This window comes from Melopsittacus undulatus, chromosome 9, assembly GCF_012275295.1.
Source record: "Melopsittacus undulatus isolate bMelUnd1 chromosome 9, bMelUnd1.mat.Z, whole genome shotgun sequence".
Lineage (NCBI taxonomy): Eukaryota > Metazoa > Chordata > Aves > Psittaciformes > Psittaculidae > Melopsittacus > Melopsittacus undulatus.
The window spans coordinates 41,551,253-41,576,438 of NC_047535.1; the positions used below are offsets into that span (position 1 = coordinate 41,551,253).

The 25,186-nt window shown below is 47.0% G+C and overlaps 1 protein-coding gene across 1 annotated transcript; it reads right to left on the reverse strand.

Moving 5' to 3' along the window:
- Window positions 1-23,573: 23,573 nt before the first annotated feature.
- On the reverse strand, window positions 23,574-24,188 carry DNAJB8 (DnaJ heat shock protein family (Hsp40) member B8). Its single transcript, XM_005142239.2, has one exon. It carries the CDS (start codon window positions 24,186-24,188, stop codon window positions 23,574-23,576), a length of 615 nt encoding a protein of 204 aa, XP_005142296.2.
- Window positions 24,189-25,186: the final 998 nt, after the last annotated feature.

The following is a 25,186-nucleotide window of genomic DNA, read 5'->3' on the forward strand; positions in this document are numbered from 1 at the left end:
CCACATTTGAATTTTATTGCCGAATTGGGATGGGTCAAGAAAAATCACTCTTTCTGTTCTCTGAGCGGGAGTTTCACTTACAAAGCCACTTCTGATGTGAGCGCTTCCCCAAGCTCAGATCCAGGCTCCGTGTGTATTCAAACACGAACAGACAAAAAGGCAGTGTTTGTGCTGGTGAAACCCTGTCGAGGAAATGTTTGTGCACCAGGACAATTTCATTACAAAACTCAGGCGCGTCTTCGTGGAGACTCTTTGCCTGGCAGCTCTGGAGATTATTTCATACTCGGCCCTGCTGGGCACCAAGGCACTTTACAAGCAAATAGAAAGGCAAAGACGCTGCCCCGAGGGAGTTACATTCTAAGTCAGACCAAAGCAGAGTGAGAATGCTGCCTGAAGGGTTTACAAAGCAGAAGGTGGGCACTTTTGTTTGGGAAGGCAAGGATGTCACTAAGATTTTCTTGTGTGTGTGCATGGCTTCTGGAGCGTTTTTAGACATGGCTTAAAAGAAATAGGTCTCCACAAGGTTCAGTGGAAGGTGGCAGGAGGGTAGAGATCTCAAAGGTACTGTATTCCTGGTTTGTTTTATTAGAATAAAAGCTGGGTGGAGGAGAGGCAACCAAGCCATTATTTCAATTGAAAGAATAGCTCCTACGTGTTCAGAAGTAGTATTGCTGTCTTCCAAAAATATGAGAGAGAGGAAAAGAAGGAAGAAATGTTTTCTTGAAGCCACTGGGGCTATAGCCATTGGTGAAGTTGCCATCATAGCATGTACCGAAGAGTTGTACCTGTTAAGAGACAGGATAACTTAACCATGGGAACACAACATCCAGGAAAACAGGATACTTATTTTCACTTCTCTTGAAATTACCTGTTTGTTCTTAATTTACTCGTACACATTTGGTAGGTGGCAGCTTGGGGATGCTGCTTTCAGCTCCAAGAGGCATGAATGAGCACAGCATCTCCTGCCTCTGCTGGAAGGCATTTTTGGGGTGAAGGTGCTGATGGATCACATCCAGTTGGTCACTGTACAAATGAAAGCTAAAGAGAGGATGAGTTACAGTTTTCTTACTGCTGTTTTTAGGTTGGACTGAATAACAGAACTGAGTATCTGCTGCCTTGTTTGATCAATTTGATCAACCTGTTGGCCTCAGTACAGGATGAGGAATGACAAAACGTGGGACTGGTTCTGTGCCAATGTCATTTTGTGGAGGTTTCACTTGAGAATATTCAAGTATGAGCGTCCTGTGCACATCTGCTGCCCTGTGAACCTCTGAGTTGTAATGAGGTGAATGCTACTGGAAAGCAAAGGTTTAATTAGCTCTGCTGCTTCAATACTCTCCTAAAGTGCATTCCAAATCATGCACGTAGTTGTGAAATCAGTCATCGATGCTGCGTTTGATGGTTCCAGCACTTGTGTGGGTTTCTTTACCTTTTTCCTGAGGAGCCCCTGACCAGATGACTTCATTTTCAGAACACAGCACAAAAGGATAAATTGCAAGTACTCTGTGAATTATTAAAGGAGAATATTATTAGTAACTTAAAAGAGGAACTCTGTGCTAGAATTTTGTGCCACGTTGGCTAATTGTCCAGCAGCAGAAAGAAAAAGAAAGGCTAAATCAATTAGTTCAGCTTGTTTATTGAAATGAGGTTTTTTTCTGATACCTTTTGGGTACTTGTGCTTGGCAAAGCAAGTGGTTGTGTGGAGAAGCATAGCAGAGATTTGTGAATTTTGTTTGTTTTCTAACCTAGAAGCAATTGGATTGCAGAACTGAGTGATAGAAAGGCCATGTAATATGCTTCTGCATGTGTGCAAAATGCTTTTCTCTGAGTCACAGATGTACCAACACAGTGCTCTTCTGACGGGATCAGGATGCAGCACAGCAGGAAGGTAAGAGGGGCCATAGTTTTGCCAGAAACATTTCAATACTCTGGACATGCACACTAAGACACGCAGGAGCAGGGCTCTAGAAAAGGTTAGGGTCCATAAATCACTTTGGTGGAGCCCAGGAGTGAGAGCACCAGCAGGAGCCGTGGTGTGGGCAGACCTGAGGCACGATGCCTCCACCATATAGGGAATCCCCTTCGATGCTGTAGGCACCACCATTGTTATCTCTGCTCCAGTGGGGTCTTGGCTGGTGGAGACTCCCAAGTCACACCTCTGCACGGAGCTCACTTTATCTTCATCAGGAGGTCGAAGGCTGAGTCAGCCCTGCTGGGATTTGCACCGGTGGTTCCAGGAAGTCTGGGTATTTCAAACCTTAGGCTTAGACCTCTAATCATCCCCTTATCTCAACTGCCTAACATCTGAGTCTGCAAAACTGGGGTGGAAATCTCACACAAACATGCTTTCCCCAGCGGCATTTCTGCGTTTGTTTGCCAGTGGAGCCCAGGACCAGCGAATGGCACAGAAGATTCAGCTTTGAAACCAAAGGTTTAATCAAAGTGTTGCATGGAGGGCCTGGTCCTTTCTTGATTGATGACTTGCTTACTGCTTGCTGACAGCTGGAGACAGTCACCCTTTGGGGCAGAAACCCAGAGTTAACACTCAGAGAGGCAAGTGTTGACCCTCTTGGGCCATAAGTTTAGAGGAACCCAGTTCTTATAACTTCATTTCTACATCTGCTGGGGATGAAAGAAAGGGGTTGATGCTTTGCTGTAACTTACAAAGAAACAGTCTCATCCTAAAAGCTTTACTGCTTGGTGCATGCAGAAAAGGTTCAAATTATCCAAGGTGGGATTTTTACAACCCAAGAATTCAAAGGCAAATGGTGTGAGGTCTTACATCCAGCCAGGACCTCTGAATCCCTCCCTAGGTAACTTTTATCAAACTCACTCGGCCACAAAGCCTGAAAGAGCTCAGAGAGATGAAATTCTTCCAGGTTTTGTGAGAACAGTTGAATGGGAATGACAGACTAAATTAGCACCCCTGTTAGCAAAAGGCTGCAGTGTTAATTCACTCCTTGTCATAGAGCAGAGGATCCTAAGCAGAGGATGGGATAAGGGGAGGCAAAGGGCTTTCTGATGTCCCCCAGCCCCAGTCTAAACTCTCACTTTATCCAACAGCTCATTGTGGAGTGGCACCTCAAAGAACAAACAAACCAGCTTGCTTTGTTCCCCATCCCTCAGAGCTCTTGCTTATATGGCACTTCCATTGGTAACTTGTGTCCGTGTGGAAGCTATTCTTTATCTTTCACTTCAGTGCTGTCCCTGAAGGAAAGGAGCATCCCGTGGCACCATTGCACAGAGTGATACAGAGAAGAGGAAACTTTCCAACTTTGTGCTCTAGTCAAGAGAGAGAACTGGTGTAAATAATTCCTCACAAATCAGTGCTTTGATATGTTTGGCTTCTTTCAGAGTATCTGTGAGCAGATGCATGATAAATTTCTCATTTTAACTGATGTTAGCAAATCTCTAGAGAAACTGCTGTTTGCTGCCCATCTGCAGTAGTTAAGCCAGATTCCTCTGTTCTGATTTATCAGATAGAGTGACTGATGATGTTTGTAAATGTAAATTTTAAGTTTCCTCAAATTCTAGTGTGTAAAGCTTCAAAATAGTCACTTTCTATAAACATCACTGCTTGAAAAAGTCCTGCCACTTGAATATCTGGTGGAGATGAATGCACATTGCATGCAGAGTTGGCAAGGAGGCACCCATCTATAAACATACAGTTACTATTCATGGGGATTTCTTTTATCGTCTTTCCAGTTGTACAAACACAACATCACCACCCCCCTGGCAATACTGCATTGTAAATTACCTTCCTTTTAAAAGCCCTCTCCCCTTAGTGCTTTTCATTCAGGAGCTGGGAGACAGCCCTGGGCTTGTTGTCTTCAGATCAAATACAAGCTGCAGACTCTGGGTATTCACCTGAATTATATGAACCTCTGTGCTGTAGCTATTTACTTGTGATACATTTCCTTTTCTTGATTAACTAAGCTCTGAAAAGGCACATCTGTTTCAGCATTGCCCCCTCAAGGCAGTCCATCAGCCCTCTGCTTTGTAGCATCTTTTTCTCCCACCTTTTCCTCTCCTTACCCTCTGTGGTCTGCTGCATTTTCTGTCTTGTGGTCATGATGTGTGTTAGGCTCCTGGGGCAGGGTCTGTGTCGTGGTGGTTGCCTATGAAAAGCTGTCTATCGTGCCATGAATACGAGAACTATTTAGGAACATGCAAGTGCTGCAGCCCATTTTGTGCCTGAAGCCCCAAAGACTGAGCTGGTGGCTGTTTCTGTTTAGTTACTCAGTGCCTATCTATAGCCTCCTACAGTGCTCCAAGCTCTGGGTACCCTCAGTTTCTTATTAACTTCACTGGTGTTCAGCATCCTCAGCACCAGGCAAGTCTGGTCCCCAGTAATGTACTAATGTACCAGCACTCTTTAGCATTTTAAATATATGCACTGAATGCTACTTTTAATAGACACTGAACAGGACCATGATTTGCAGTTAAAATAAACACTAGATAATTGAATAGAACACACTATTGGAGTCACAGCCTCCACAGGATATTGCTCTCTGTTACACTATCCAAGTACTGGAGGAGTTTATTGCACAGTTTACTACGTGGCATCCAAAACTCCTCTATAAATAGCTGTTGATTTGCACCTAGGAATCATTTTAGGGTGAAGGGAAGGCAGGAGCCCTAGGCTGATTCTTTGATTAGGGGGGCCCTTAGGAAAATTTGTGCTCCATAGAGCTGGCATCCCTGTGCCCCCAGCCCTCATCATAGCCTGTGCCCTGTGGTCATCCCCACAGCAAAGAGGAGGTTCCCCCATAGGTGGTGGTGCCTGTGGCTGTATTCTGCTCTCAGGCCTCTCTTGCTCTTTGAAGATTCCCCATTGTTTGGGCTATTAACATACTTTTGGGGTAGGTGTTTATCTCTTTCTGCAACTTTTACAGCCATGCACTGTTAAAGGAAACCCCACACAGCTCTGTGCCAGCAAGCACCACCAGAGCCCTTTGGTGAGTGTAATGCAACTCTGGGCAGCTCTTCCCTTTATTTGATCAGCTTCTAATACCTAACAGTTCTGGGAGTAAACATTCATAGATCAAATCAAACACTCGCAAAAGGAAGCACTCTCAATAGATTAGAAGCTAAACTGATCTAAATTAGAACAGATGCAGAGATAACCTTGCTTGGCTAAAAAGCATATACTATCAGTTGCACGCAGATAATTAAATGAATGAGCCTTTTTCTATTGAACAACTGATGTGCAATTGATAAACTTAATTAATAATTAACTTTTTAATTAAATATCAATTTAAAACAAGTGTGGTAATATGCCACTCGCATTTGATTTTGCTGCCTTTCCTTCATTAAAGAACTGTCATTAGGGCTGCAGGTATCTGTTTAAGATGCCTCTGTGCATTGTGCAGGGAATAAATGTGTCTGCTGGGCACTTGCCAGTGAAGAGATGGTGATAAACAGCACAATCAGAGATAGAGTAACTTCAGGGAGTCAGAAGTAACCACAGATAAATGGTGCATCCCTGGCTGTGGCTTTCTTAGCATCAGAACATGACCTACCTAGGCTTATGCCTTTGTTTGCTAAAGGGACATCAATCAGTATGGAAGAGCTGAGCCCTCTTCATAACAACTCTTTGGGAGGAAGGTCCTTCCCAGCTTTATGAATGAAGTGGAAGCCAAGACTGAGCATCTCAACCCTGGCCTATGTTGAGGGGAGGGAGATCCATCAGTTATTGCCTTGTTTCAGCAAAGCAATCCTGAATAAGTGAGAGAAAGCTGCAATCTTTTTGCATGTGTCTTCTCACATGGTGCCTTAGTGCAATTCCTATTAGTGCTAATTGGGTAATTGGCTCCCCTCAACGTGAACTCCCTATAATGCATCCATGTAACTTGATTTGAGAGTGTAAATCCCATTAGCCTGAACGGCGATCTTTTCTGTCTCTAATTCACCCATTTGATCTGGGGAGCACTAACAGCCGATCTCATCTCCCTTTGAAAGCGATAAAGAGCCATCTGACTTCCTTTAAATGGTCTTTGCAAATGTGCAGGAGGGTCTCACACCTCTGGATTGGTGCCCCCGACCATGAGTCTGCCCTTGCAGACATGTGGGCAAAGGGGATATTGCTGTAGGGCCACCAATAGGTGCTTTTCACTGGGCTCCCCATGCCTCATCCCAGCTGTGCTCCTTTATGTATAAAAAGTACATAATACTCCCTCTGTATAGAAACTTGTCTAGAGAGCTCAGCTGGGATTTATGTACCTAAATACAATGCAAGAGACTTGAAGCAAGCAGTTCCTATACAGTCTTGGCATCCCAGTTTGGGATGGCTCCTTCTGCATGCCTAGTAAGCACTTACAAGGAGCAATGAAATATACAGGAAACTGGGGGGAAAAAAAGGTGGAAGGCTGCAAGAATCATTTCCACCAGCCCTGTGTCTGCAGCGACAAGGAGGAGTATTGGAGCACCTCACTGAGGATGTAAGAAAACCTTTCCGCTGTGGTGGAGGAGCTGAGTAAAGATGAAGGGTTGCTTTTATTTGTTGTTAATGTCTTGATTTGTTTCCAACTGCAATAAGTAGGGTAGAGAATAAGCCAATGGGCTCTTGAGCATCTTTCTGCAATGTGGGGCTTGAAGCCAATTGGAAATGACTCCTCAGAAGGTACCATCATGGACACAGCACCAGACACCTATCCGGTCGGAATACACAGCCGATGAAAGCGTGATTTCTTTTCCTGCTCTCCTCATAAGAGGATATTCTCACTTCTCCACATGTGAAGGGAAGATGGGTCCCTCCCATGGGGAATGTTACTGCTGGCCACCACTTCCTTTCTGAAAGCCCCATTTGAAAAGGAGGAAATAGTTGGTGGAGGAAGTTCCTGAAAAGGAATCTTTCAAATCCTTATTTTCATCAGGTTTTTTTTTTCAGGGGACACCCAATATGATGGAAATAATTGGTGTGGCTGCCTCAAGTGATGGAAAAACTGCAGAAAACGGCAAAGAGTGTGACAGCAAGAAAACCGGCTTATTCTCCATTTATTGTACAATATTTATCATCAACCCGTTTTGTATATTTTGCTTTCTTTTGTGTAATCTTATCATCACTGGGGTTGAAAACGATGTAATTTTTGCTCCTTTGAGTAGTTGCCAAAAAAGCACTTACGTCTGAGTATTAGTGTATCATTTGGCTAGCACATCACATAATGGTTTTTTTACAGCAAGTATTTAACCATGTTTTCATCCTGTGGGAAAGAATGATGGGTCTGTTTTGTAAAAATAAGACCTTGTGGCAATGTGGACATGCAAGAGATAGAAACATAATGCAACAAATTAGTTTCAACACACAGAAATGAAGTAGTCCAGGCTCAATATACATTCAGCAGTGCCAGTTCCTCTCTCTCTCTCTTTTGTCTCTCCTTTTTTCTCCTACTCTGAACCACATTGTTGGATTTTATGGGAAAACTTTGCAAGCAGAAATGTTTAGAATTCAGTGAGCCATGTATTTGGTTTGGGCACACAAGATGTTACACTTGTATTACATACATGTTTGTGTGTATGTATGTATGCATATAGGTAAAAATAGCATTTGTGAGTGCATGTGAGAGAGAGCAGTGTAATTGTGGGTACCAAGCAGATACGATCAAATTCATCCATTTGTGTGATTCGATGCAAGTTCATGGTGTCACAGCAAGAACCAAATTAGTTTTATTATAGGCTGAAAAGATGCTTTGGGCTTTAGCAGCAGAAGCAGTATTGTGAAGCAGGAGAAATCTGATCATTCTAATTTCCTCATAGAAAATCAAGACCTGGAGCAAAAAATCATTTGTCCTTCAGTGCTTCAGAAAGAATCAAGCAGGTAATGGTTACAATTTGAGGTGATCCTATCAAACCCCTCCCCCCAATTAGTGGTTAAGTGAATCTCTAGTATTAAAACCCACTGTTAACTCAGAAGCCATTCATGCTGCAACCCACACCTTTCCCTCCTGTGTGTTTTACAACCTGTCTCCAGTAATGGTCCCTCTCACCTCTGCCAGGACTAAAGTCAGAGTCACAGTTTTAAAGCTCTCCCATTTCTAAACCTTGTTATTTTTATTAAAATCCCCAGTGACTTGTGACCAGGATTTATTTTCCTTTGTACATAAAAATTGCTCCCAGCCTTTGCCAAGGAGCCGTATGATCCGTTTGGTGTCCACCTTCCTCCTTCCCAGCAGCCGCTCGCCCATTTGCGCCGTTACGTGCACATTAGTGTTTTGTCATGTCTGAATTCAGACCCACAGGCTGGAAATGCCAAGTACGTGCCTGATTTTCCTTCTGTGAGAAGGAGTGAAGCAGAGCATATGGCTGCATGGTTCCTATGTACAGTAAAAAATGCCGTTCAGCAAATTTATTGGGGCTTTATAGTGAGTTATCATCAGGAGTTGCAGCTCAGAAAAAAAAGGCTCCATAACAGAGACTCCATGATGGAAGAGGCTTTTTGTGTGTCTTGTCTTTGCTAATTTACAGCATTCCATAACTTCCAAAAACATCAGTGAATTGTTGTCTGAAAGCCTTTCATCCTGAAAGGAACTGAGAAATCACTGCTGCTGGTGTGGGCTGAGTCAGGGTGCTCCCAACCTGCCCTTTGGGTGCCCAGGATTCCTTTGAATGAAGGGGGTTTATCATAACAAAAACATGCTCAGGGAGGGTTTCTCCAGACTTGAGAACTATTCTGCTTTGAAAAACCTGGAAAGCCCCTGTTGCACCACCACAAAGGAGCCATTAGAAAGATGAGATGGGAGAGGGGGCATGAGGACCATCCCAGTGTCTGCAGTCCCACGGAGGAGGATGCCTGTGCTATGGCCTGCAGGAGGATGATGTGCCCATTGTTTTCCTAAGCAGTGTGCTTTCCCAGCCAGTCTTGCTTTAGGTGTGAGGGGAGCTTCACCTTTCCTGTGCTGTGAGAAGAGTGATTAAAAGCAAGGAGGGAAGGTGAGTCAACAGTGACTACAGGCCATGCATAAATTCCTAACAAATGGCTGGCAGGGGAGATAAATAGCAGAAACCTGAAGCAGCCTGATTTTACTTTGAGCAATGCTTTATCTCCACGGAGAGGTCACCACTGTGTTATATCATTTCCTCTCCAGATATGGCTGTGGAAGAGCAAGACCTTCCCCTGATGGGACAACACAAGCAGTTGGGTGTTGTTCGTGGCTGCTTTGGGAGTGCCGTCAGCCATAACAGAGCGGGAGGTGTAACACAGAGAAGAGCTAATAAGTGACCTTTGCAGGAGTGTGATCAAGTCAAGCCCTCCAGAAAATGGTAGGTGAGGTAAGAGTTTGCTCAGGAGCAGTGTCCTGCCCGAAGGGTATGACCAGGCAGGCAGGGAGATAGGAGCAAACTTGCAACACTGGATTTTTTTGGAGGGCTTGTGTTATCCTTGATCAAAATCTCGTTGGTATTTGGGGCAGAACGGCTCTGCTGGACACTCCGCCTGCCTCGTCCATGCTCCTCCATGACTGCTCTGCCAAAGCCCCAGCATTCAGTTATTTGTGCTCCAAATAAAGTACTTTATCCTGGATACGTTTTCTAACGTTGGTGCAGTGCTTATTGCAAAGTGACTCTGCTCCTAGCAGGACTGAGCTCCTTCAGGGTCCTCGTCCCATGCTGTGCCAACCCTGGGTACACTGCTCCTAAGCCCTGTTCCCTGCCAAGGCCCTTCTCTGCTGCCCCAAGTGTGTGCAGCCCAAATGCAGCAGTGATGGTCACCACCGGGCTGTGCACCTCCAGCCTCCCTTGTGAGTGTCTCTGCAATAGATGTGAAGACAGAGGATTAAGCTTCTAGAAGAAGCCCTGTTTATGTGGGGGGTTTGCTGAAGAAACAGCCCTTTCCACAGTGAATCCATAGTGACTTTTTAGGAAACAGGCTCTTTTGCTGTAAGCTGGCAGGAGCCAAAGGACTGTGCGGAGCCTTGTGTTGCCATCAGGGTTCAACAAGGTGAGTTCCCCCGAGAGGCAAAGATTGGTTTTCTTGTTTAATGCCTTCTCTTGTTTAAACTTTGGGATTTCAATGGCCCATTTCTCTCTTCTTTCCTTTTCTTTCTCCTGAATGTTTATCTTCACGTCTGAAATATTTGTGAACTTTGCTTTTCTATCCCTGTAAAAGGGTATCTTTTAGATAAGTTCTTGTTTCTTTCATTTTCCATCTGTAATTGCAGGGACGTAAGAGAAAAAACATGCATCGAGCAGTCATCTGACATGAAGTTATGGTAAATGTATTTGTTCAGCCTGTTCCCTCTTTACATTGACTTTCCATTTTAATATCCTGGCATACATGTACATATATATGTATATGAATATGACTGGCAACAGATATTATAGGCTAATGGTAGAGAATGTTGAGGGGTGGGAGCCAGTTTTAAACTCTATTTAATGTGGTTTCCTAAGTGGTTTGACCCCCAAAGTGGGTATAACCAAGCACGTGACAGGCACATTCACTGAGAGCCAGATGAATTTAGATGTCAGTTTTGAGATGACAAATGCTGCAACAAGGGATGCAAGTGACAGAATATGAGCTGCAGAAAATTGATGTACCCAGACCATTGCAGGCTCCTGCTGCAAGTAAGGGAGAAGCGAGATTCATTTAATAAGTAATTCAAGCCAAATGATTTGCCTAGTTGCTGAAGGAGCTAACAGGGTGTCTGGATTTGTGTGCTGGTTTCGTTATACATAATAGCGCAGAGGAGCACATTGCAGAAAAGCTGGGGTTTTTGGAAGGAAGCACAAGCAATTCTCAGGGTGATGTATTTGGGGGTTGGAACTGGTCCCTTCCAACCCAAACCAGCCTGGATTTCTATGAGATTTCTATACCAGCATTGCTGAACATCAGGGCTGATGGATTCAGGGAGCAGACAATGATGGTCAATACAGTGTGTCCAGCACAGCACTGGGGCTGCACGCCCCATGTGAGGGTGGCAGGAGAGCTTCTCGTGGTCCTCTGTGCTGCAATAAGCAAACTGGTCCTTTTCCACCCTCGGAGGGGAAAGGGCTGCAGAGGGTGCTTGGAGGGCTGCTGGTGCTGCCCCTGTGGGGATGGCCATGGGGCTGCTGGTGCTCTGCGTGCTCCAGCCTCACCACCTGCGCCGGTCGGGAAAGGTTTCCCCGGTCTAAGACCCAGCAGCTGGTGTCTGGAGGCTGCGGGAGAGCAAGTGTCTGATGTGTAATTTGAACTTGATTGCGAGGGGCTCCTAACGCTGCTGGAGCCGCTGCTGCTGCCGCCCTGGAGCCAGCACCCTCACCCTTAGGTGACCAGGGTGCTTGTACAGCTCCAGCCTGGTCCAGGCACCCTCCGGCCTCCCACCTGCAGGAGCTGTGGGGCAGAGCTCACTCTTGGCACATTACCCTGATTTAACTCCTCTCCTGGTGCTTTGCATCAAGCTACTGAAACCCGTTTGTTGGGACAGCCGCAGAAATTCGACACTGATGAGGATGAGCAAGGGAAGGGAGAGACCTGCTCTTTCCAAGGGTGAAACTTGACAGCAAAAGCCTGATGTCTGCTGCAGAGCCCTTTGGGGAAGCTGCTGGTATCTTGGGATGCTGCTGTTCTGAACAGAGCCAACATGGGAACTCATTTCTGGATCTTCTCTTCCTTGCCTGGAAACATTTGGATCTGCAGTGCTTGACCAGAAAAATCACAAGGAGAAACTTCCTTGCTTGCTGCTCGTGGGTTGGATGGGACCCTTCTTGGTCCAGACATTCAACACAGTCATTTAGTTAGAAGAAAAGTGGTGCTAAGAGGGAAGACAGGCCAATGAGTTTTGGTGTTGATCCCAGCACCAAAATGCTGATGCACAAGCCAGATTCTAACCCCACTGAGTTTTCCATGGAGTTTGAATAAACCGTGTCCATCTTGGTCCCATTTTATAGCATGGAAATCGGAGTGGTTTTGGAATATGTAGTTGGAAAACCAGGTGCAGCATTGATCCAAGTTCCATTTTATTCAAACAACCAGATCTTAGAGAGGGGGTCTATGGAAATGGGGTTGGCAGCAACAAGAAGAGGCCCAGTCAAACTTCTCCAGTACCAGCAAACTCCCCCAGCCTTCCATACAGTTCAGAACCATCTCTCCAACCCAGGGACCCCCTTGGCTATGGGGTTTCTGTGTCACAAAGGCTGGCTCTGACAAACATTTTTAGAATCACCATCTGTCAGCTTTTCCTTCAGGGATCCCCATTTACAATAGCTTGTATCCCGGCCATGTGCAAATCCCACTGGGCTGAAACTTGGCCCTGCGTGAGGTTGGCCTGGATGCAATTAACAAACGCAAAATTTATTCAATTTAGTTTGGCCAAAAATATAAGATTCTTTTGTTTGCAGATGCTGAAGTGGAGCTGCCTTTCCAAACTTATCAAGGACAAGGGAACCACTGCGGAGAAAATAACAGCCAACCCCAAAGTCATCCTAGAATTCAAATCGAGCTGGAAACTTACGCACCAAGGAGTCTGTGAAGCCTAGAAATGGAGTCCGTTCCTCCTGACTGCTTCTCGGTTTTGTTGCTGTTTCTGAGCCTCATTGTTCTTGCTGGGCTCTAGACAGAAACACTGAAACATCAGAAGAAGCAAACCAGCAGTTGTGGCATCTAGGGGGGGCCCAGCAGGAAGTACTGGAAAACTCATGGGAATTCTTCTGTTCCAGTTTTGGAGAAATGACCCAAATCCCAGAGTTCGGAGGTTAGGACTGTTGTGGCAGCATGGCTGAACTGCTTTGGGCTGGAGATCTGCCTGGAAACCTTGTAAGATGGGGATGTCTCTTGATTGTCCATCCAGGCTCACCATTTTTAGGTGTTATCTGCCAGACTCAAGCGTGATAAACCTCATGGTGCCTGATTTCTCTGTCTCAGAATGTTGAAGGGCCGAGTCAGTCCTGCATCCACATCCTCGTTCCCTGGTTCTCACAGAAGCACCAGACCGCTTAACTTATTCCCATTCTCCCTGCAGGTACCCTGTGACTGTAAAACAGAATTCATATCTTCAAGCACTTTGAACCCCTCCCTACTCCACTGACCCCTGGTCCAAGGAGGCTGCAATACTTCTCCTTGAGCTGTGGGATGAGGAGCTGAAGGAGCAGTCCTCTACACAGACATAGGAGCAAGCAGACCTGGGACCAGCAGCTAATGCAGCACAAGAAGGATGAGCGTGGCATTAAATACCTGCATGTAAATATCTCCAGTCAGAGGTAATGCTGGAGCATTTCATAAAGATGGTTTGTATTAGTTAAAGGGAAGCTGCCCCAGCCACCTCCAGTGAAGGAAACACCCAGGGGTGCTGGGGATGTTTGGCCAACCAACCCTCCCAAACCTCCCTGCTGCTGGGAGCGGATCAGGTGGGATAAACCCATCAGTGCCCTCGGCAGCAGCAGGGCCATTGCTGTTGCAGTAGTTAGTATGCTGGGGCTGTGCAGCTCCTCTGCCATCTTCATTCACCTTAGAAATGTGGAGTTTGAATGGTTTATCTCTATTAATCACCAGCTCAAAAAGCTTTGTGCACCAAGGGCCGCAGATAATTAACTTCACTATACTGCTTGTCTTATCAGTATCAACCTCTTGTCCTCCTGTGAAATAGTTAAAACCATCAGCCCCTTTTTACTTTTCCATTTAACTCTAATGCTTTAACACTGATGTTCTAAATGGCCCTGCGATTCAGACTTATTAGACAAACCTTTCTTTCTGCATCTCTTATATTTTTTGATAATTGGCCATGTATGTTTCTAAGGGGCTCAACAGCTTTTCATGCCACTATACTAATAATTAAAGGTTTCTTAGAGCCTTTCAGATTTCTCTTTACCTTCTTTTCTTTGATAAGTATAATTTGCTCTTTAATTGGGGTGGGGAAAGAAAGGTGGTAATAGCAATAAGCTGACTGCACAGGAAAAGGTTTTGTTTAACAAAATTCTCTGGTTTTAAACAAATCTTCACTGTTTCCCTATTTTTGCCCTTTCTCCTGCTGGAGCTCCCCTCCTTCCCACTGTGTAAAATGTTGTAACAGTCCCATGAGAGGACAGGGGAAGGCAGGAGCAGGAAGTGAGAGGTGGTGCAGGCAGGGTGGTGATGGGGGCTCTGTTTTTCATGATGCTGCTTGGTTTAGTGCTTTGCTTTGCTAATGTCCTCATCCTCTCGGCTCTCCCAGTGGGTACTGTGGCCATTTTTGCATGGTGCTGCCAATGGGGCATCCCTCGCTTGGTGCTATTGCAATTTCAGCCTTTCACATACATGTGCCAGGTTGTTTGTCAAGGTTCTTTTCCTCTGGAGGCTTTCTTAGTCCCATCCCTCTGTTTCTTAGTCCTATCCCTCTGCCATCTAACCCCATGTCCTACGCTCTGTGCTAGCAGGATGTGAATGTGGGTCTTCATGCATCTCGTGCTTACACTGTCCAGAAGCATTTCTCCAGTCTGTGTGGTTTCATCCTCTGCCTCTCTCACAAGCCCTCCCTGCCCATTCCAGAGAGCTTTCACTCCATCTCACGCTTTCATTACTTAAGTTTCCCCCTTTTCTTCTGCCCCCAGGTTCTCCAGTTCCCACATCAGTGCCATCTCTCTCCCATCTGTAGGTCTGTTCACTCTCAGCTCATTTCTTCCATCTTCTCTTACAGGGACCCTGTTCTGGGGGTGACACAGCCGTGGCCTGTCCTTAGCCCAAAAGCTATCCCACATGGAGAACAGCCCCAGTAGCTCCCTGGAGGCACCATCCTGTATCTACAGAGGGTAATGAGGCTTTTGGACAATCTGCTGGACCTTCCCTCAACTTTGGCTGTAGGTGAGTTCCACTGTGCCACCAGAGGGAGGATGCCGGGAGTGGAAGAGCCCTGTTACTGCCATGGCCATGTCTGCTTCCCTGGATGCTGTCTGGCTCAGGTAAGGTGTTTTGGGCATCCTGGAGGTGGTGGTCAGGGGGGAGGATGGGCTCTGGAGTACAGGAACTCTGGTGCTGTGACAGCCTGTCTGCCTCCATTCACACCAGTGAGGCTGTTTGAGCTCAGAGGACCACCCAATACCTTTGGTCTTCACTAAAGCTGCTCTGATGAATGTTACCCAGTAACTCCAATACTCATTTTTAAATTAATTAACTCCAACTTCCCTTCTCTTTCCACGTTTATATGTTCAACTGGTATTAATGCTCTAGTAGGACATACCCTAGTGTACATTCCTAAAACCCAGCTCCTGGAGCCATTGATAGGAGGCTCTTCAGCTTTCCTTCAACACAAAACACTTCTGCAGCTGAGCAGAGAAGGATGGAAGTGTGACCCCAGTGCTCTGAAAGGATTGTACACAGAAGAATATCCAACACTGTTCTAAGACCTGTGATTTTTACAGCACATCTTGGCGTGGGGAGGAGGTGGGAGCAAAGGGAAGAGCTTTTAGAGAGTTTTTGACTGTTGGATATGGGCAACATGGAGTTGTGCTCCTCCGGTCAGTTTGCAGCAGCTCTCATCAGTGCTAGTACTGAACTACAGAACAAACTCATACAGAAATCATTCAGTTATTTTTTGAGTGAAGAACTCACACAACCTGTGATCTGTTCCAGGATTATTCTTCATCAGGGAGGAGAAAGGAAAAGGTTTGTGGTACCTCTGTTGTGAACAATTCATCCCATCTTACTGGTGTGGGTGCTAGGTGACCCCTTTGCTAGGGGTCCCACTAGGCTTGGGCAGGAGCATGGGATGCCTCCCACGTCTCCGTTAGCTGCTGGGGGTTAATAGGGGCACTCAACACACACAAGCAGCACTCCAAGGAGGGTCAGGGGTCAGCCAGCACATTGTGACCTAAAATTGGACAGCTTTTACTCATTTCATATTAGGTGACACCATTACTCTCTGGCTGAGTGCCTTGCCCAGTGCCTGTGCATGGTGCTGCAGGAGTCCAGCCAGGCCCCAATGAGCACTAAAGCCAGCAGTGAGCCCCTGCACAGATGCACTCTTTGCCCTTATATTCCATATCCCAAACTGCTACCCAGTATCACAAGAGGAAATGAAAGCCAACAGTGGCTGTTGAACTACTGGCCCCTGCCCCTCAGCTGCCTCAGGACAGATTGGAGACATTCAATTGCAGATAATTCGTATTTTAACCCACCAGGTCCTGATGCCATGTTGCAGCATTTCAAACCCTTCCAGCTCACCATGGGGCGCTGACTGCATGCGGGCTGCTAGAGCGCCAGCATCCTGACCCTGCTCATCCCCACGTGTCACCGTCTGCCCCATCCAGGGATTTATTTTGGGTAACTGAGGTGCAAATAGAGGTAAGATCTCCTCCTGAGCCCCAACCAACATCCCTGTGAGTTCTCACTGATGCTCCAGTTTTCTCCCCTTCCCCAGAGAGAAGGCTTTGAGGGCAATTCTCTTATCTCTGCTTGTTTTGGTTTGGTATCTCAGGCAGCAGAGTGTCTCGAGGTGTCTCTCCTCTTTCCTCCTTTCCAGTTGTCTGTTTCCCTCCATCACTTTGTCACCCTTAGCTGCTGGTTAGTCTCTCTGATTTCCTGCTCCTTCTCCCTATTTCAGTCCATCCATCATTTTCTCTCAGTAGCCAATGCTCCCTTCTCTCTCCCACTTCTTCTGTCTCTTGTTTCTCCCTCATTTCTCTCTTTCGTTTTTCCCCCTAGTGTCGGAACTTCTTTCTTTGATTCCCCCCTCCACCTCCCACCCTTTATAGTGCTGTTATCTGTGATTTTGGCAAAGAGCACATTTATTGGGGAGGAATATCCCCATGGCAACGCAGCAGATGGTGACTTTTGATTAACTTGGCTTTTTTTTTTTCCCCCGACTGCCAAATCACAATCCGTCTTTGAAATTAAATCAGGCTGCGATAGCATCAGTTGTTCTGGAGAGGGGACGAGAGAGAAACAAGACTGAAGTATTACAGTGGGAGCCAGGATGTAATGCAAATTGGTGTTTTTTAACCCCAGCAATAAACCCCCCGTTCATTCGGGAGGAGCCACAGAGAGGGAGTAATGAAATAAAAAATAAGGTTAAACAAGTGTTATCACCCCACACGGGCTCCTCGCTCTGACCACGCTGGAGAGCGTCTGTAACACCGGTGTCACTCCTTGCCAAGTCACTTGGTGCTGCTGGGCCTCATTCTGCAGCTGCTGAAATGCCATTGAGGGTTTTCCTCATGTCATCATGGGTGGTGGGAAGAAGCCAGGTTCTTCGCTGAGCAACCCAAGCAACTATTTACAGGGGTGCAGTGTCCAAAGTGGGAAGGAAAGCGTTAGCAAGCAGCAGGCGGAAGGAAAGCAAGCGGCTCCTGGAAGGCATTGGTGGGAGGTGAGAGGAATTCAGGGTGAAGTGAGGAAGCGGAGGAGCTGGGAAGGGTGGGTTGCATCACCCAGCCAAGATGCAGAGTGATCAAGGGCATGGGAAAGAGAGGAGCTGTCTGTAATGGCACCAGGGAGGTCTGAGCCTGGGGAAGGAAGGGCGCAAAGTTCTGCCAGCCATGGAGAGAGAGTTACAGGGCATAGCCCCATGGAAGATGGGAAAGCAGATACTGCAGTCAAACAGTAGAGAATTTTCTTGAATGCTTCAGAAGTGGGTGGTATTCAAGTCCCATGTGCTCCTTTGCCTGGTGCTTTTTGGAGAGTGACCAAAGGTGCACGCAATTGAGCGCTAATCATAGCCAAAGATAAAGGAGGGCTTGAAAATTAAAGCTTCAGAGATGAGATGAATAAAGACCCGGCAATTTCATGGGAACTGGCATGTTGTCTCAGGCCAGTCTGCTGGCCCCACTTACTGATGCTCCCCATGCAGGAGTTTAGAGGGAGGTTATCTGGTCTCAGTGCTGGCTCCTTTGGATGCAGTGGGTTTAGCAGTTGTGGCTAAAGGTAAATAAAGGGTCACATCCAGTTCTGTTGAGATTGAGCTTGGGTGGTGGAGTTTCCTAATGTGGTATAGCAGTTAATGCCCTTCCCTGTCTGGGATTGTAGCATGTGTATCTTCTGGTGCTATAGAAAGCAAACACACAAGCACTGGGTGCTTCATATGAGCCTTCAGATACTCAAACTCTGCCACTAGGCTCTCTTCTGCCTTTGCAAAGAGGTGCTGACTTTCCATTACATAGCCTGTGAAGGGATGTTTCTCCTGGAAGAGTTCTGATCTTAATGCAGGGTCCAAACCTGCACCCTTCTGCTAAATCTTTATGTTTATTAAGGACAAATAACAGAGAAGCTCCCTTTGTACAGAGAACACTTTCTGAGAAGCAGCCCATGTTCTCTTGCTCTCTAGGAGCCACCACCGCATCTCTCCCACTGCTTTTTAGTCAAACCGTTGCTTGTTCCTGCTGCGCTCCAGGGGACTCTGGGCTGTCTTAAGTTCTTCCAGGATGAGCTCTCTGTCCAATAGATAAAATTCTACTGCAGATGTTGTTGCTTCTGTTGGAGATCTCAGTTCAGGAGTGGTTTGTGTATGCTGCGTGTTATATCTGATGTGCTTTGAGGAGAAGATAAGGTTTGGGTGCAGGAGGTAAATCAGGTAAGGATGCTGCTGGAGCTTAATTACCAAGAGATGTCTCAGGGCCTGATTCTTCCCTGTGAGACAGGAGCACAAAGGAGAGCTCCAGTCTGCAGGAGTACATGTTGGTGGAAAGTATCAGAGAAGCATTTCATGAGCACACTGGGATCTAAACCCCTGTCTGAATCTCTGGTCAGGGGGATCTAACCCATGGTTCATTCTGTGTAGATGGTAATCCTAGTTTAGACAGGAACTTGCATCTGCTTGATGCTGCTTCTCCCTTTTTGAACAGATTGTCACTTGATTTCTTGCCCCAGGCACCTTGCCAGTGTCTGTCTGTCCCCAAATCTCTCCCTCCCTTGCTTACATCTCCCCTTGCCCTGCACAAGTGCATTGCAACCATGCTCATCCCTTCCCTCACATGCAACCCCTGGGCCCTCGTGCATCCATCCAGTGTGCCTTGTGGGAGCCACACATGGCTTGTGTGTGTGTTTGTCTTCTGGTACCATGGAGCTGGTAACCTCTAACGGGGGGTGGGAGCTGCCAAGGGATGAAATCCAGACATGCCCTGTGAGCTGCCCCTGCGGCTCATCCTGCTGGCACAGCGAACGTGTCCCGAGCACCCGCAGGGCTGTGATCCAGCCCCAAGAGCTGCTCGGAGCAAACCGGCTGTGACACCGCAGCACAGCGCTCAAGCCTCTCCGGCTTGACACCGCATCATTATAGATTGATGCCATGACACCAGCGCTCAAAATAGCACCAGGACAATTTGATTTCCTGCAGATCTCAGGATGGGGTCATAAAAACAGAGACTGTTCTGGAGAAATGGGATAGGGTGGAAATGTTTGTAGTGACATCACAGCCGCTTCCATGCCAATGGCCTCCTACTGCTACAAACATGTGATTGTGATTTTGCTGCACGCTCCATCAGAAAAGAGCCAGGCTGGCCAAGGAGGCAGAGAGAGGGAGGAGAAGGGACGGAAATATTCTGTTCTTGTATCTCAATTCAGGCATCTTACAATAGCCTCGCAGCCCAGGGTGCTGAGTGGGTGCAGGAGTGGGACCATGGAGCTGAGGCTGCTGCCAGATCAGTGGAGCTCAAGGGGTTGCAGCAACCTAACTGAGGGCTTGGATGAAGACCTTTGATTCTACAGTAGAGGATCAGGGTCTGCATTGGGGTCCTTTGTTGCAGAATTGGGTGGTCTCGTGCTCACTCTTCCTCACTGGTTCCATTTGCTTCTAACGTCACTTTTCTTGGCAAGAAAAACCTGCAGGCCTGAAATACGGCTGCAAAAGGCACTGCATGGCTGTCGTCTTTCAGGGGATCTCATTATAGAGCAGAACAGATCTCAGTGTTGGGGTTTCACTCACAAAGCAGGGAGAGCAGAGGGGGGATTTAAGTAGCTGGGGGTAGGGGAGGAAAGCAGGGAGAAAAGAGAGGAAGGAAATGGAAGGTCATAGAAAACAAAACTAGTTTGTGTCTAAGGACATTGCAGGAGGAAATCTCATGTTGGTTACCCCACAAAAGGCACCGAAGGCTGCAAAGCCCATCTTTGGTAGCAAAATCCTTCCCGAGAAACAGCCCATAGCCCTGGCTGCGTCCAGCACGTGTAACCTTGGGGAGCTGCAGAGGGCATGGGGAGTGAAGGGATCCAGCTAATGCACCCGTCTATCAGATTAAGCTGTCAAAACCCAAGCCGCTTCCATCACTGTCCAAGCAGAGATCCTCACTCCCTGCTTAATGGGATGGCAGCGCTGCTGTTGCCACTCCAGGGAGAGGGGCCACTGCCACCACAGTGTGCAGCAGGCAGCAAGCTTAAAATCCTATTAGGCAGAGACTAACAGTTGCAAAAAGAAAGCAGGTATCCCCTGGTGGGGGTTTAAAGATGTTTAGACATAATTTGATTTTCCAAGCAGATGTCATTATTGTTAAACAGTTGCCCACTTGATATGTTCAAGTTGTTGGCTGTAATTGCTAAAATTAGCAGGTCTGTATAGAGCAAAGGTCAGTTGGTTAATATTGTGATTTAGTATTTTATGAAGTAATTCCAAGTGCTTTTATGTATGTTTTTGGTTTTACAGCCTCAGCCCACATTAAAGTAGTTGTGGGGCCAGCTAATAAAATAATGCCTCAGCCTCTCCATGCGCTTGTGTTTGGTGCTGCAGACAAACAGGAGGCTTCAAACTGCCCCCCAGTGTGATGTGTTCAAGCAGAGCTGGTGCTTGAAATGAGCCCATTGTGTCCAAGGGTTGCTGGAAGGATGAGGAGCTGGTTTCCATCCGCAGTTGAGCAAAAGGCTCTGCCACTCGTACCTATGGTCTTCGTAGGTGGATAGGCTGCACGTGCAAGTGCATGCAAGCACCTCCAGCTACAAACACACCTGATAGACCAGGAAAGGTCCCCAGATACAGTCTTTTAGAGGGAAGATGCATTTCTGGGAGAGGAACAGAGAGCTGGAACTGGGTGAGGCAAAGTCTCCTGGGCTGGGCTGTGGCTGGCATCTGGTGCTGCCTCCTCTGGCACTGCAGCTGCTGAATGGCATGAGAAATGGCTTCAAAAACTCCTTGAAGGTGTTACTGTGCTGGCAGGCTCAGTGTCACTCTGATCCCATGGCTGGGGACAGACAAAGCTTTCCTTCCAAGGCAAGGTTTGCTGGGGTCTGTTCATTTCTCTGTCAAAGCCACAACCTGTTTCCATGGTGGTTTGGACACTCCTGGCACATTTCTCGCTCTTAAAGTGTGCAGGACTCTGCTGGCACAGTCTGACTGCTCTCCTACCCCAGACCTTTAGGGCTGTCTTGTTTCTTTAACCTCAAGAAGGGCAGCAAGTTGTTTAGTGGCCTGCAGCACACAGGGAGAGGATCTGCAGCTCCTCCCGGACTAGACACTTAGCAGGTGAACTGGGTCCCTTCCCTATCCATGTTCCCATATTCCTAACAGCAGGTTTTGGTAGAGGCAACTGCCAGAGCTGCCCCAGGAGCTAACTGCTGCTGCAAGCAGCAATGGGAATGCTCTGACGCAGGGATGGGAAAAGGAAGTACTTGCTCTTAGAGGTTGCCTTAGATACCCATGCAAGAGAGGGAATTGCTGACCCAAGGTAGGACAGGTCCAAGATGTGTGTAGACCTGCATAACTTCACCTCAGCTCAGGAAATATTGATGTGCAGACATAAAAATATCCCATTAGAGATGAGACTGAAGCAAAATTTTAGCCCTTGCAAGCTGGAAGGGCTGAGGAGCTGGGAATTCAGCTCTGGTCCAGATTTCAGAACATACTTTGATCAAAGACCATTTCAGTTTCCGATCCAAAATGTGCAGTAATGGGGGGTTTGTTGCTTTGTTATTGTTTTTTTACCTTGGACTTCCTTGAAGTAGCATAAGGTAAATTCAAGAAGCCACCTCACATGAACATGGTGTCCACAGAGAGAGTATCAGGAGAAATATTTACTTGTGTTTCTGCTGACCAAAATGATCTTTCTGTACCAAGCCCCATAATCTCTGTATCCTGAGTCCCCAACTCAGGACTGTTGATGGTTCCCAAGCTTTGGAGGAGCAGATCGCCTGCTTTGTCCCGGCACCAAGGCTTTCCCTGCTCCCATCAGTGGTGGCCTCCATCTGTGAAGCCAGTTTGCACTCAGACAGCTACTTGCCTCCCAGTGCTGTGTCTTGTTCCTACTGGGAGAGGGGTTTGCAGGGACTTCACAGCCCTGAGCATAACAAATACAGTTTGGGTCTGTTTTCCCACGCTAGGCATGGCATCAGTTGCTAAGGAAGGTCATTTAAGCTCCATTTTGCTATTCAAAAGTAAAATTATTTTATTAAGGGGTGGCAGTGTTCTGGCTTATTCAACTTACTGCTCCATGTTTGGAGCCTTCAGTAGGTTCACCACCTCCCAGTCTCCTTCAAAGCATGGGAGTCTGTTATTCCCATTTTACAGCAGAGGAAACAGATGCAAAGACCTGCCCAAATGCAGGCAGCAATTGCAATCTGGATTGGAGTGGAAATGGCCCTGAAAGCTAGTTCCAGTCTCCAGGGAGACATCAGTGGGCAGGGCAAGCTGGGAAACTCAAGGGGATGTAGCGTGGGACCAAACATAAGAGGCGTGTTAGAGTTTAAACGCCTAAGGTGATCTGGCCAAGCACAAAACAAGGCTCAGTGGTTCATGTCAGCACAGGGGAGGGCGGAAACGTGGGGAGCGGGTTCTTAGCTCAGTGGAGGACGAAAGCAGCATGCTGGCAGGCGGTGCAAGAAATGCATTGTGAACTGGCTCTTGCAGCTGCGAGCGAGACAATGAGATGGTAAAGCACCATCTAAGTCCCCGCATCCAGCATTGCACAAAGAGGGAGCTAAATTCAGCCCCCTGGAATCTGTTTGCTCGTGGTTTGAATTTAGCTCTTTTTTGTTTGAATGGCTCCAAGCAGAAAGGGACCAGAGGTTGTCCAAGAGCCAAATGCACCTTCTCCCTGGCTCACTCTCAGCCCCCAAGCTACACAGTGCTTCCATCAGAGTCTGTGGTCATAATCTGCAGGGCATTCTCAAGAAGGCCCCCAGTTTCTGCTCCAGTGTGAAGAATGGTATTTTCTTCCTGTCTTTGATTTTTCCTTCCCTAGCCCCTCTCCTCCAGGCCCTATGTGTCCCATTCACCCTCCCCACCTTCTTGCCTGTGTACAGAAACTTTTGCAATGAGAGCACATCTTCTTATACACCAGAGGTAGGATGTTCATCACTCAGCCTGCAAGTTGTGCATTCACCCCACTCTTTATCCTCCCAGTTAGCAGTCTTCAAGATTGGCATTTCAAGGAGTGGGAACAAGACCTATAGCTTGTCATATTGCTCTCTTACCTGTCCATCAACCACCCTGTCTCCTCTTGATATATCAACTTGGACTCTTGCAAACCAGCAAGGTTGCTTTCAGATAAATCTACCATACCTATTTACTGAGCAAGCACTATCACCTTACACAGGGTTAGTAGGGTCCCACTTCTTAGTTTAGCAGCACTCCAAATCTTTTCCTGTGAAGTATTTGTTCCCAACCACTGAGAGGTCTGCATCGGTTGTGTTATTTATTACTGTGCCAGCATTTATTAGTGCTACTTGCAGTAGGTCACATCCGTTGAACAGTGAGAGCACAAACCACAGCTTGCAGCTAATGCTTGTGCAGGGTGCCATTACAATTTCTGGTGGTCACAGACTTCAGCTTCCCATCTTCTTCCACTTCTATTCTCTCCTGCCCATGCTCGATGATTCTCCGAGTGGTGATCCTTTTGCCATTGATCACTTTAGTAATGGTTAACACTGATCTAATATCATGTGGCCGAGCTCTGTCCTCAGCAAAGGTGGATTTGGGCTGCTTGCTGGTGCTGAATGGATTCAGTTGCATAAATGACTCCATAAAATCAGAAAACAGGTTGGACATTCTTCCTCTTCCATTTTCCCCATGCCCATTTTCTTCGTTGTATCTCAGGTTATCAAAGGGGTCCCAGAAATCATGTGCAAAGGGATTCAGCCCTCCAAAGGCTGTGGTACCTCTTGCTCTGGGGGATCTGCTCTCCTTAACAGACTCATCATAGAGCGATCGTTTCTGAGGGTTAGACAGAACCTTGTATGCCTCAGCGACAGCTTTGAATTTCTCTTCAGCTTCCTCCCTGTTGTTGGGATTCTTATCAGGATGCCATTTTCGTGCCAGTTCGTGGTAGGATTTCTTAACATCATCCTGTGAGGCACTATTTTTCAGTCCCAGGACTTTGTAATAATCCACCATTTCAAAGGAAACGAGGGGTTGTTGGAAGACGCCTGGTACCTCTGACCCACGAAGGATGTAAAGCCCAGGGATGACCAGCATGCAGAGGCTCCTGGACACCAACAACACTGCTCGACCAAGCCAAGTAAGGCTGCTGGTGGTGAATTGTGACCTCAGAGGGGGCTCAGTCAACCGTTGCTCTGTTGTACTCGTTCTAGGGTGGAGCTGGTTCCACAGGCCTGATGTTTTTAGACATAGATGATACATGTGATGCTGTAGCTGCACAAGGTAGCTGTGATGTCAGGGATGTGACTCGTGACTTGCTGCCTGTACCTACCCAAAGGTGGGATTCTCACATACCTGGTACGGTTTCTTGAGCAGTGCAGGAAGTGTGGTGTAGTGAGGGCATATTAACCCTATGGGGCACATCACCCTATGGCAGCAGCCTCTGCTCTACATGCTGTTTTGGATATCTGCCCCAAGGTGTATGCATGTACAAGGATGCCTCATGGACTTCACAGAGACAAGTTCAGCCTGAGGAGCTGAACTTTGATGATCAAGTCTAGGGTTATCCTGCATCTGTATCTGTTCCCTGGATAGGCTATTCCTGTGGGAAATGCAGTATCTTCACAGGGAATCATTGCATGAAGGAGGTCTCCAAGGAAGTGCCAGTAAGGAGGACCCATCTGTGTGGAACATGCATCGTAAACACCTACTAACAGCAGCATGTGTTGCAGATCACTGCCCTCTTTTCCGTGATCCCGCACTTTGTGAAGAAGTCAAAAGCTGGCCAGACCAAAGAGCATATGTGCAGAGAATGAGCTGGCTGCTGTCCTAACATACATCATATGTGTGGGGCAATGAAGCCAAGGGGTAGACATGTTATCCTGAAGAAAGCAGTGTGACAGAGGCAGGAAGAAAGGGGATTGAGCCAACACATGTTGGGTAAGGCTTTGTTTTGCTGGTTGTCTCACTGGGCAGTGAGGGGTCAGTAGTATGGAGGTACCTGTCATATTCTG

What these genes read in the sequence shown, in the direction of transcription:
- DNAJB8 (XM_005142239.2), bottom strand. Translation starts at nt 24,188, where the DNA reads ATGGTGGATTATTACAAAGTCCTGGGACTGAAAAATAGTGCCTCACAG.